At 32.2% G+C, this 13850-nt stretch overlaps 2 protein-coding genes across 2 annotated transcripts; both read right to left on the bottom strand.

Annotated features, from left to right (window-relative positions):
- Positions 1-3234: 3234 nt before the first annotated feature.
- Positions 3235-5512, bottom strand: LOC21392837 (probable inactive receptor kinase At2g26730). Its single transcript, XM_010098978.1, has 2 exons — positions 4372-5512; positions 3235-3881 (listed from the first exon to the last, which is right to left on the bottom strand). Exons 1-2 carry the CDS (start codon positions 5510-5512, stop codon positions 3235-3237), a joined length of 1788 nt encoding a protein of 595 aa, XP_010097280.1.
- Positions 5513-8265: 2753 nt separating this feature from the next.
- On the bottom strand, positions 8266-10194 carry LOC21392836 (probable serine/threonine-protein kinase WNK11). Its single transcript, XM_010098977.2, has 3 exons — positions 10125-10194; positions 9295-9797; positions 8266-8958 (listed from the first exon to the last, which is right to left on the bottom strand). The coding sequence occupies exons 2-3, from the start codon at positions 9793-9795 to the stop codon at positions 8554-8556; spliced, it is 906 nt and encodes a 301-aa protein (XP_010097279.1). The 5' UTR covers positions 9796-9797; positions 10125-10194; the 3' UTR covers positions 8266-8553.
- Between the last annotated feature and the right edge of the window lie 3656 nt (positions 10195-13850).

Genomic DNA, 13850 nt, shown 5'->3' with positions numbered 1-13850 from the left:
GATGTAACCTAGAGGATAAGTAAAAGAAAAAAAAAAAAGGAAAAAAAAATGTTGGTTTTTATTTAACTAATACCAAGAATATCAACAAAACTTGGGATGAAGATGATGGTAACACGTTTACAACCTTTTTGTGGAATCCACAACTTCAGCCTCAAGCAATTTAGAAGGAAACAACTCAAAATATAATGAGGAATTATATTTATATATATATGGAATAATATTCATAATATATATATATATAATATATTGACTTGTCCAAAGTAGTACGTAAATGGATACCATCATGAGCCAAGTAGCCAACTCATTAATAATACTGAATAGAAAGTCCCCGGTTCAAACATTTTTTTTCAAGTTGTCTTTTATATATTACCAAAAATATCCCATTTGGTATTGTAATTTACATGATATTTTTTCTCTATCACATTGGTTTGCCTAATCATGATCTAAGCATTTTATTCTCCTAAACTAACACACACATATATATATGTAAGAGCCCTGGCATATATTTACATTTACATAAATAGGAAGCCTTACCAAATAGGTAAAACATGGGGCTTGAGCAAGGTTAACTTTCATTAGTTTAATGAATTATAATTGGTGTTTAATCAATAATCACTCACATTATCCAAGCTGGAAGCCTGATCAGTTAGAATAATTCAAAAGTAAAGTTAACTAATAAGAAAGCTCAAATAACATCTGCTCCAACATGAAAATGGCTTTAGAAAGAGAAACAATATAAATATATATATGAGCAATAATTAGATCCCTTTAAAAAAGTTCCACTTAAAATATGCACATTCTTTTAGGGGGAAAATTAATTTTTAATATCATATGATAAAATACCTAGCAGTGTGACAGTTTCTGACCATAAAATTTTTATTAGGTTTCATTAAATTTATCATATTTTATTTAATACGATTCGATCTAAAGATTAAAAACCGTATTGTATTATGTGGATATTCTTTTTTTATACTCTACCACATAATCCACCCGTTTTAGGTTGTTTAAACCTCGATTATCTCTAGGCTATAAGATGAGAGAGAGAGAGAGAGAGAGAGAATACAGAGATTTGCAAATTATGTCTTGATTTGGTATTACACATTAATATGATATTATCTGCACAACTTTGTCAAAACATTTGGCTGAAGCCAACTGTAAAAAATGTCAATGCCCTTACAATAATATGGCTGCTCTCTCTCTCTTTATTTCTCTCTCTCTCTCTCTTTATTTCTCTCTCTCTCTCTCTCTCTCAGACTAGCCTTGTCTTCTTCTTTTTGTGGTCATCATCATTTTAATGTAGAAATGACAATACCATGCCATACATAATTAAATAATGTAACTTTCCCTCAACCTTTAATAATTTCAACCCCTCTATGTATTTGCATATATTTGAAAATTTACAAAATGGAGGAGGAAAAAAATACATGGGGGGCACATTTACCATGAAAGAATTAATTGGAGACTTTCCTAAATTATGGTGAATAGGGTAAATAAAAAATGATTGTACTTTAGATGTTGACACAACCCTTAATTGGTAAACATACCAAACACAACCTTTACCTATGGAGTTATAAGACAGATCTCAACCATTAAAAGCCTTGAAGTCAATATCACATAGATCAGGAAATTTCACCCAATGACTTATAGCTGTTTTCTAGCCTTTCCCCTTTCAGCACGTTTACACCTCATGGTTGGTTGGGGATGGAAGAAACTAGCTTAAATTTATTGATTACATTATTGGAGATCTTTTTAGAGCCGGTGTGAAATATCATATTACGGTCTTGTTCATTTTACTGATTCGAGTTTAGAATTCGAGTTTTGCTACAGTAAAAAGTTATCAGAAACAGTTACATCTAACTTTTTTACTATAGTAAAAAGCTCTCACATAAAGTCACTTCTAAACTTGAATTAAAAACTCGAATCAGCGAACTAACGGACCCTACATTAATAAAATTATGACAAGTTAACTCACTTGATAAAAATTTTAACGGTTTAAAATTGTACTCTATTGGCAAAGACTCTTCTTATTATACAGAGAATTTTTATAATAAGATTTGTCTTTTTTAACTATCGGTAAGAATTGTTATGTTTTCAACCAATGCCCTTAAAAACTTATTCCAATAACCAAAATAACAGTATTTACTTGTAATTAATAAGAATATATCTTACTCTAAAAATTCCCTATTATGCATTACAATTTCAACCACAAACTACTACATTTCCTCTGGCTCTTATAAGCGGTTTCAAAAAGTAAAATTATATTTCCCAACGTAATGTTGACACCAAATTGAAGATTCTTTTCGTGTGTTTAGCTAGCATAGGTGATATCAGTTTCTCTAGAGTTTGATATTATGAAATGACATGGCATGGATTTGATAGCATACCCACTTTGTGAATTTTTTTTTTTTTTTTTTTTTTTTTTTTGCTTCATTCTTGGTTGTTGATGCAAACATTTAACCATCTCCTTGGATGAGTGCTTATCCAGGCTAACCCTAAATTTCCCACCACTTATTTTCTTAAAAATTGACTCTCATGTTGTAAAAGATCCTTAAAATATGTAACACGTCACGTGGTCTTCAAACTTGGATGGTGTTGCTGTATATACACATCATGGAAACGCTCTTCATGTAACGTAATTTTGGCTGTAGCTTGCGTGTTCTACAAGAAACCACCAAGAGAAACTTTTGTGGACCTAAACATGTGATAATGGAGATTGCAAATATCTCCTCATCATCTACATATGAGAGTGAAAAATGTCGCATGACAATCATTAAATTAATACTAACGGTGAGTAAGTGTAACACCAAAAAAATTTAGCTATATTTCTCCAATGTTAATGTTATGTGTTATATGTGTTATGATTGTTGTATTACGTTTTTCACTTCTGCATGTTACATAGAGGGACTGTCTCATAGAAAGGACTGTAGACAAAACCTATATATAGAGTGGTATTTATAAGTTGGTGCATACATATTTCTCAAATTAGCTTGACTCCTTTTGAAGTCATAGTTAGGAGATTATTTTGCACATTTTTGTTAGTTAGTTCCTCACAGGTAAGAGCAAAAAGTGTATGCATTTTGTTTTGGTACAAAGAAAACAAACACCAAATTTCGCTACATGAATATGAACAAAGCACATGCATATTCAACACTGATTATTTATTGTACTCAACCGGAAATTTCTGATCCTACTGATTTGCAATCCAAAACTCCAAAGAAGATATGCGGATATTCCTCAATAATTTGATCCAGGAGTGTCCCATGTCTCAGGTATGAGGCTGTGTAGAACACAATCTTGGCGACATTCTATATGACAAGACAATGGTGTCATGCAATAGTCTTGTTCTGCAGCCATGACCTCTTCTATCTTCTCCCATACCTCTACCACGGTTGGACGGTTTTCGGGAAAGTATGACACACACTTGAGGGCGATATTCAGCAAAGGAAAGGCCCACTGAGCTGCAGATTTGGCCAACTCCTTGTCAAAGACCTCACCAGTCCACTCTTCCCTTACCATGGCATTCACCCACTTAGGAAGGTCTATACTGGTTTTCTCCACCGATTTGCCGGTCAATAGCTCTAAGAGAATCACGCCGAAGCTGAAGACATCACTCTTTTCTGTCAAGCCCTTCTCAGGTGGTGTGTAGCCTTTGGTGCCACAGAAGCCACTTCTCTTGGGGTCTAGAAACCTTGTGTAGCCAAATTCACTTATTAGTGGCTCATCATTTTCATCCAAGAGAATGTTTGAAAGCTTGAGGTTCCCATGAGGGATTATCTCTTGATCATTTGGATTCTCATATATGAACTTCAAACCCTTTGCAATTCCTTCTGCTATGGACAGCCTAAGTTTCCATTGGAAATCCCTCTTACTTTCAATATAATCTGCAAATATACAAAAAAAAAAAAAAAAAAAATGGCCTCAGAACTAAGAACATTTCTAATTCTGGGGTTCAAATTAATTTTGAAGTTTTCTCATTAGGTTTGTCAACAGACTCAAATCTATTGTCTAAAATTTAGTGTCTCAATTGGTGTATAACCAATCATAATGGAACACGTCATTTAATAGATTTAAACATCAAAGTAAGAAAAAATTAGTTAAAGATACTTTAATTTTTTAAATGATATAGTACAATTTGAAAGTATGTTTATCAATATTATAAAGATATCTCTATCCTCTGATGTTTAGAAATTTTAAGAGTCAAGAGAGTGTCACTGTAATTAAAGTTCAATCACAGTAGAATCACTATAATATTGATAAAAGTCAAGGAGTTCCAGTATAATTTTTCCATTACTTTAATTCATGTAAATTGTGTAGATGTTATATTTTGAACAAATACAAGTATGATACAGTTCTGATATGAAAAGAACTTACCTTCAAGCAGGTTTAGTAGACTCCCTTTATTTTGAAACTTATAGATGAGAAGTTTCTCTTCAGGATTATGACTGTAAGCAACAAGAGGTAAAATGTTTTCATGCTTCACATAACTTATCTGTCTCATTATTTGGTCAAACTCCTCAAATGGCATTTCCAATTTCTTCAACCTTTTGACTGCATAAATGGCATTGTTCTTGAGTGCTACCTTGTAAAGAGTGCTACATAAACTCTGGCTTCTCAAGTCAGCTGTGGCCTCAAGAAGGTCCTCTAACTTAAACCTCTCTTGCTTTTCAACAAAGAACACAAGCTCTGAGAGCCTTTTCTCTGGCTTCACTTCCTTTGGTGCCTTGGTTAGGGGCGTTTTGCTCGGAGAGTTTCGAAGTGCCTTCAGAATCGCCTTCTCCTTCGACAGCTTCGACGCCTTCTTCCCGACAAAGTACACGATCAACAGACAAAAAACGATCCCAAGAATTAGTAGTATCCAGATTATCCACTGCCGAGACCAAATCTTTTTAGATTGGCTATTCTTTGAGCTCCCTGGGGTCGCATTATTTTGGTCCGTCGACTCTTCCCGGTCCACAGTACTACTTTCCAATGCACTTGCTTTCATGGATAACACATTTAGATGCTTGAATTCGTCTTCGGAAATTGGAATGATACCCTCAAAATGATTCTTGGAGATGTCCAATTTCCTTAAATTTTTCATTTTGATTAGAGCACTTGGAATCCTCCCACTTAGGAGATTGCTGCTAAGATTTAAGTACCTCAGCTTTCTGCAGCCCAACATGGAGCTCGGAATAGTTCCTCGAATTTGGTTTTCGGCTAAGCTAAGAACTCGCAGATTCGGAAGCTTGCACAAGGAATCTGCATCAATTACACCGCCAAGATTGGATTTCTCAAGCATAATTCCAACTATGGTATTGGCTTGTAAGTTGCATTTTAGACCCCTCCACTTGTCCAAGCAGGGATTCTGTCTTGATCCATCATGGCCTAATTTCAACATATTCCGAGGATAAACAGCTTTAAGAAACCGAACCAACGACTCGAATTCAGATGACTCGCTGCTCATACCGATCGCGACCGGAAGGAAAAGGATCACAACACTCATAACCAGATTGAATCCTCTTCTGCTCTTCATTTTTTTTGGTTCATGAGAAACTCTATGAACAAGCATTGCATTATACTTTTATTCTATATTGGTTAGTTTAAACGTTTCTTAAGATTCTATTTTTTGTCAAGCTATGTGAGATAACGACATATTTTTTTCCGTTTAGTACAAAGTTTCACGGATGTATATTCTTCAATATTGGAATAACCAATGTTATAAACATTTGCATAATCGTTACATCCAATGTCATAAACAGAATCATACAAGCATATCAAATGGAATTTTCCTTTCAAAGTTGACACATCTGAAATGACACTACCGGTGAATCTTTGCCAAGTTGTAACAATCTTTTTGGCTTTTCATTGAAAAAAAGAAAAAAGAAACAATCTTTTTGGCTTGTTCTAGTCATTTACGCTTGATCTTTTGGATTATAAGGGTACTTGCAAAAAACATCATAATCAAGGAGAAATCAATATTCGCTGAGGCATATTTTGGCAGTTTCAATCTCAATGTAGTTTTGCTTGGTTGATTATTCTCTAAGAAAAACACAAATAAAATTTTCAAGTGTGAAAACCCCAAAGTACCCCTTGACAAAAGTCGATCTGTGTATATTTTTACGTCGAGAAATAAATAATTAGACTCCATACGCTCAAACGGGATGTTTACTTTGGTGAAAATCATCACAATACTGACTTTGCATGATTTTAGATTGGTCTTTAGTTTAAAGGGTACTTGCAAAGTTATCATAATTAAGGAGAAGTCAACATTTGCTAAGGATAATTTGGCACTTTCGGATGTAGCATTGCTTGGTTGGTTATTTGGAAGTACACTACCAGATAATATATATATATATATATATGTTAAGTATGAGGATAAATACATGTACACCAGAGTAACATACACGATTTTATGAAAACTTTACAAAAAGACCAATTTACTAGACCAAACATGGATATATCTGTGCCTTCAAAACTCAATTTTACCTAAAAGTGATATATACATGTTTATATACTAAGATTACTGGTAGGTTTTGTGGTTGTGTTGAACGCCAAATTAGTATTTAATTTTGTCTCCTTAATGGGCACGTAAATTAACAAAGAATAATTGAGATCAGACAAGATTGTCCCACCTAACTGAAATCACTAGTCTCCTACCCTTTAATATATATATATATATATATATATATTTTTTTTTTTTTCCTTTTTTCCCAACTCTGCCTAAGTGGATGGATCATCGATAGAGCTAGCCTGGCCACAAGCAGGAGATTTTTTTTCCCCCCTCTTTTTTATCTTATAGAAAAAACAGGTTAAATTATTAAAAAAAAAAAAAAAAAAAACTACTTACATAAATATGATTTAAAAAATTAGAAGATAATCCTTAACTAGTGCAGCCTAACTTTTGAGAGGTGCTAAGAGCATGGTTATTAAAGGGTACTACAAAATAATATAGAACAATTTTACTCATCTCTTTTCTTGACATTGTTACCTTCTGATCTCCAATTTTCACTATTCATCATGTCTTTCCTCTTTTTATTGGAAACGTTTGGTTCATGGATTAGAATTATTTTCGATTTACGTGTATTTTTTATGAGAGAAAATACTGTAGCGAACCACGAACCATGATTCGAATCAGGGGACGAATTCCCCAACCAAACAACCTCTTAATGCTTTCAATTTGATAGACTAACAAGTAATAACTAAATACATTGCCTTATTAATATATATGCTTTGGTATCAGACAGTACACACGTATATAGAGTATATATGTACCTAAACACACACATACATACATATATTATATATACATATGTTTTATGTATATAGCCCGCTTAGTTCATTAATTCGAGTTTTTAATTTAAGTTGAGATATGATTTTATATGATAATTTTTTATTATAATAAAAAGAATTAAATATATATGTTTTTAAAAAAATTTTACTATAATAAAACTCAAATTGATGAAATGAACGGACCGTAATTTTTCTTCTTTTATGTATTTTGTAAGACCTAAAGGCATTGATAGAGGTTGATACAAAATAATGAGAGACCCTTTTACTTTTGGAAAATGAAAGCGGCCGCCAAGTGCCAGTTAAGCAACAGCAAAACCTTTTTTTTTTTTTTCTCTCTTTTTTTTATTTTATTTTTTTATCCCAACAAAACAAAAGTGTTGACAGCACGACCACAAGACAAAGTGAAATTTGCGTCTCTGGCTCACACTCCCTTCCCACACTTCTCATAATTTTCCTTTTCGACACGCCAAGAGCCACTTTTGAAAATTTTCTCTCTTTCAAAAGAAAAAAGAAAAAAAAAAAAAAAGGAGAAAATTACAAGAACAACCTTTTGCTTATACATGATTGTAAGGTTGTTAACAGCTATTCAAACGTTTGACTTCCCTTTTATTTTTATTTTTTTTGTTTTTTGTTTTTCTTTTCCCTGACTTGACTTCTCAAACTCTCTTTTGGCTGTTTACCATATATCAACAAGAGGGATCTTCAATCGCCTAAAAAAAAACATGATCTCTTAAGGGTTGAACTTTGAAGTCAAAAACATTGCAAGAAACATTGCAAAAAAAAAAAAAAAAAAAAAAAAAAAAAAAAAAAAAAAAAACCTATTTGGTTAGAATAATTTGTGGGAATTAAAACGACTTTAATTATATTTTATTCACTAGATAAAGTTGTATAGAACAAGGACAAAATATGGAGGCAATATAATATATGATAAATTCCACAAGAAAGATCATTCAAATTTCACCTTACTAATTAAAAACAATTTATATTTTAGTGTGAAAGGTCTATGTACAAAAAAAAAAAATAAAAAACAAAAACACAACACCAACCTTCCCCAATTCAAACACACCCCAAGTCTTCCCTCCCAAAAAGTATTCAAATACAAATTTAATTCTTACTCTCCCCAACTAAAATTCAAGGAAGAAGAAATATTCAAGGTCATAACCCAAATGACCCTCCAAATCATCACAAACAACCAAAAGAAAAATCAAATATTAATATTATCTTATAAAATAAAATATTAATACTTGCGCCCCATATTGTTCAAAAACAACACAAACTTATTAGTCATGAACAATTTGGCAAGTACTCTTCATTTTCATCATCGTCATCATCAACTTCATTAAAGAAGGGGTCCTTGAGGAGCTCGGTGGCGGAGGGCCTCGCCCTGGGCTGCGCGAGACACTTCTCGACGAAGGCCCTAACCTCCGGGTCCCGGACCTTGCTAAGGGCATGTGGCCTAACCCCAGAGGTCACCTTTTTGTATATCTTGGCAACATTGTCACATTCACTGTAAGGGATCTCCAAGGTCACCATTTCTAGGACACACATCCCAAATGAGTAAATGTCCACCATTTCTGTGTAATCTTCCTCATATAGCTCAGGAGCCATGAATTCTGGTGTCCCTAGCACAGAATGTGCTGAGTGGCTCTTCCCCACTATGGCAGCCAATCCCAAGTCACCAATCTTGACCTATTTTATAATTAGTCAAGAAAGAAGAAAAATTAGCAAACCTGCAAATGAATAGATCCAATTTGATGAACCCAAAAATTATTAGTCACATTAGAAAGTCAATAAAATAAACTCCTAAGAATTAAGTACACCATCATGATAATACCACTAAATAATCAAAATGGGCCTCTCTTTCTTCATATTCACTCAAGAGGGTTCTCTTTTTTCTCCAATTTTTTATTTTAAAACAAAAAAGCCCTTTTTTTTTTTCCATAAAGTAAAGGATAGAAATTCACATCCTAACTAAGTTGGCATTTGATAAAGGAAAAAAAAAAAAAACTATATTTTTGCTATTACCTGGCCAATATTTCCATTGACAAACACATTGCTGCAATTTAGATCTCTGTGAATGACACAAGGCTCGTGGTTATGCAAATACTCCAATCCTCTAAGAATTTGCTTGGACCACTTCTTCAAGGCCTTCATCGAAACGTGCCTGTGTTTCAACCTGTACTCCCTCAGATTCCCACTCGTGCAGACCTCCGTGATGAAATTAAGCGTGCCTCTCTCTCGGTCCCTCCAAACACTGTAAAGAGCAATGATGTTCTTGTTCTTCAACGACCTCAGAAGCCGAACCTCCGAGAAGAGGCGGTCGATCATCGCCGGGTCGTTGGTGAAGTTGCGCAGCTTGACTTGGTTCCACGCGACTTCGATTCCTTCTTCTTGATCGAAAGCTCGGTAAACCTTTTTCACCGCGCCGGACCCTAGGAGCTCGTCGTACCGGCCATACCGGCCGGTGGGGTCCACTTCGACGAACGGTTCTGAATTGTCAGATTGATCATGGCTTGCACTCGGCATGTCTGTGGAAAGATAATGCAAAAAAAGGGAAAGACGTGTCAAAAACTATGAAAGAATCAAAACCCTTCAAAAGTTTTGCTCAAAAACTTGAAAATAGCAAGTTTTTTATGCAAAACCCAATTCAATAATATCAGATAAGAACCAGAATTTAACGGTAAAAAAAAATAAAAAAGCTTTTAAGAGAATGATGAAAGAAATAAAGGGTTTGAAGCTGTTTATTTACTATTATTTATTTTTGCTATGAAATATATACATGAAAAAATTTGATGAAAGATTGAAATTAACAGAGTAACAAAAAGCACAAAACTTGAAATTAACGTTGTTGTTACCTCTTCCAAAACAAAGCTAACAAAAGCACAGAAGCTGAAAACTTGTGCAAAAAAGCAGTGGAGCAAAATTATAACGAAAGCATGGAAAAGCAAAAGGGTGGCGGAGACATGAATATATAGTAGGGAAGTGGACTAGGGTTAAGGGGTAGTTGGGTAAGTTAACCGTGGTTAAAATAGAGGATTAATGGGCATTGAATTTTTTGAACCGTTTAAGGAAAGTTTAATGAATTTTGGATTTCCCATAACTGACTTGATCTGATGGTCGCAGTAAAATCTCTGTATAGAATCTTAAATTTTAAAGATATAAATTAATATTTGGGAAATCCAGTGTGGAAATGGGTTTCTGCCACGTGTCCAACCTCGTTCCCTTGTTCAGTACCACGTTTTGGCAGTTTTTTTTTTTTTTTCTTTTTTTTTTTCCAATTCTCTTTGATTTTGATTGTGATACTGATTTGTTTCCTTGTATGTTGGGAAAGGGAAACTGGAAAGTCAAAGCCTTTGACAGCAAGGATTTAGGGAAATCTCAGCCGTATGTCAGAAGTTGAGTGATGGGTCCCACAGGTCTACGGTCCAGATGAAACTAGAGCCTTCTAAAGAAAAACGGAATGTTGCTAATAGGGTGAACCAAATTGGATATGTGACAACGCGTGATGATCACATGTAATCGTTTTGTTTCTCTTTTGTTGATCAATATTTTCTCAATCAAATATGAACGACATAATTGATTTCACATTTAGCAATTATGATGATAAATGTGAAAAGGTAATGGCAGATAAAACAAAAGATGAGTCTTCCCTTGATCTCTTCCTCATGAAATAGTAAAATTCTCTCTCCCTAGAAAAAAAAAAAAGAAAAGAAAAAAAAAACTCAAACTCTAGATTTTCTTCTAATGATGAGAGGGGAAAAAAAAGATAATGACAAACTTTACATGTATTTAATCAAAATTTAAAAAAAAAAAAAGATAATCATCTAACTTTGAAACATTGAGATTATCTTGTATGTTCTTATAATCCCAGAAAATAAACCCTTTTGATTTTTAATCACAAAAAATCTATTGTTAATGTGAAAATAATTAATCAAAATTAACCGTATTAACTTTTTCTTAAACGGTAATGAAATACATTCATTAAAGAGCCATTAAAGAGATAGGATACACGGCAACAACAAAATCAAAAAAAGGGTGACACTCATATAAATTTTTGTTTTTGTTTTTTTTTTTTTTGTCATGTGTAAATGAAACTATGTGTTCCTTACTTCTTTTAAAAAATTATATGTTTGATTTTAAAGACAACGCCTTTGTATTTTTTTTTTTAAAAAAAAATACAACAATTTTGTTGAATATCGTGAGTTCTATTAAAAAAATCAAACTTAATTATTTATCTCAAATATCAGCAAAATTGAAAACTAAAGTCTTTAGGAGTTTTTCTTTAAAGTGCCATAACTTTTTTATCAAGAGTATTTGTGTCTTTTCCTAAACTAATTTTGCTTGATCTTCACGATTATCGCTTAATTTTGTATGATAAGAAAGATACGGAGAATAATCCCAATAAGCGCAATTTTATTTTATAAATTACCACAAAAAAAAATCGTTAGAAAAGGTAAATTTTGCATTTCAATTAAATATGGGAAATATTTTTATCATTATCCCCACAAAATTGCTATTTGCAGGATCTTTTAAATGTGGATTTCAAAACACCTTTGAGATGAACATATTTCCTATAACATTTTAATAACATTATATACGAGATCGCAAAAATGTTTATGATGTCATTCCTAACTAATTTTCACGAAAATAATGAACCAACAACTCAGAATTTGTTTCTTCTCATCATCTTCTTCTTCTGCTTCTTTTCTTGTCCTCCCCTTTTTACAAACCTTAAGATTATATAACGATTTTTAAAGAGGCTTTAAAAGCTATGATTTTCTTAAATTTTTCAAATCGTGTTGTTTCCATCCTTAAAAGGTAAGCATTCAAAAATATGTAAATATAATAAATAAAATTTCTGTTATTTATACTTTTTTATTTCTTAGCATTGAAACTTAAATCTCCTTGTCCAAATAACACATATGTGTGCTGGCAATGGCTTCAATGAGACTTAAAATATTAGGAAAAAATGTTATGTATGCTTCCTTTATTCTTTATTTATTTTTTTTTTTTTGAAATAAGTGATATTGTATTCTAAATTAATGAATACATATTATAAACACCAATACTGATCTTGTTACACAAAGATACTTAATTTTACATTCTTTTATGAATAATGGTAGGGACATCTGACTCAAATCTTAACTCTTATGTATCAATTGATGTGGTGTATGAGTTGTCATTTTTACATTGGTGGGTGTTTAAAATATTATCATGTTAATTAATGATAAAAGATTACATCTACTAATAAAAAGATAACAACTCACATATCATGTCAGTTCGTACACAAAAGTTAAAATTTGAGTAAGGAGACGTTTGGTTCATGGATTACGTGTATTTTTTTATGAGAGAAAATACTATAACAAATTATGAACCATGATTCAAATTATGGTTTGAATCCTTCAACCAAACATCCCCTAAGTGTCCCTAATATTGCTCTTTTTTATATGTCAAAACAAAAATAAAACTTTTACATGATGGGTCTATGATTTTTATTGTGCCTATAGCTAGATAGCCTTGAAGAAGTACAGATCTTTTGCAATTTTTCTTGTGACAAATCCAGGCCTTTTTGGCGTAGAATTATTAACACATGAAGAAACATGTGACACACCCCAAGTTATTGGGGTCTTGCCAGCTCTATTTAAGCAAATATTACTACCATACATTAATTGGATATCTAAGCCATGCGACATGTGAAACTACCATGTCCTGTTTTCTCATGCACGATCTTCTTGCGCAAATTATACGTTTTCTTCATGCCAAATGTTAGTAAAGAAAATTAGAAACTACACAAATGTGGTTAGGACAATATATTTGTATAGAGAAATGTTGTGTATTATTTTGTGATGTGTAAAAATGGCCGTTTTTAAGCTATTTTTGAGTAAATTGTCGAATGTTTGTAAGATTAGGAAAATGGTTGTTTTTGAAATAATTAATTGTTGACGTATTAATTCATGATTTATTATTTATTGATTTGACGGTTTATCATTGACTAAATATATATAGTTTGCTATTTATTTACTATAATTTATCACTGATTAACTAATTTTAATCAATAATTGACTGATTTATAATAATGTATCATTGGTAAATCAATGATAAATCATGGTTTATTACTCATAGATTACTGTAAAAAAACAGTTATTCTTTTAAATAAAAAAATCTGGTTATTTACTAAAAAGCAGTGACCAAAATGAGCCATTTACCTAGTTTTTCTTGTAATATTAGTGATTATTAGTAAAGTTTCTTATCAACTGTGAATTCATATGCCAACTTTCAAATTTTGTAGAGATTATCATATAGTGCATTAACTTTTAATTAATTAACTAAAAAAAAAACAGTTATTCTTTTAAATAAAAAAATCTGGTTATTTACTAAAAAGCAGTGACCAAAATGAGCCATTTACCTAGTTTTTCTTGTAATATTAGTGATTATTAGTAAAGTTTCTTATCAACTGTGAATTCATATGCCAACTTTCAAATTTTGTAGAGATTATCATATAGTGCATTAACTTTTAATTAATTAACTAAAACTAAATATCGTCGGTGATATTTAGTAGTCGTGTATATATATATATATAT

The sequence above is a fragment of the Morus notabilis genome, unplaced genomic scaffold, assembly GCF_000414095.1.
Source record: "Morus notabilis unplaced genomic scaffold, ASM41409v2 Scaffold1708, whole genome shotgun sequence".
NCBI lineage: Eukaryota > Viridiplantae > Streptophyta > Magnoliopsida > Rosales > Moraceae > Morus > Morus notabilis.
This window is presented reverse-complemented; position numbering and strand designations above follow the sequence as displayed.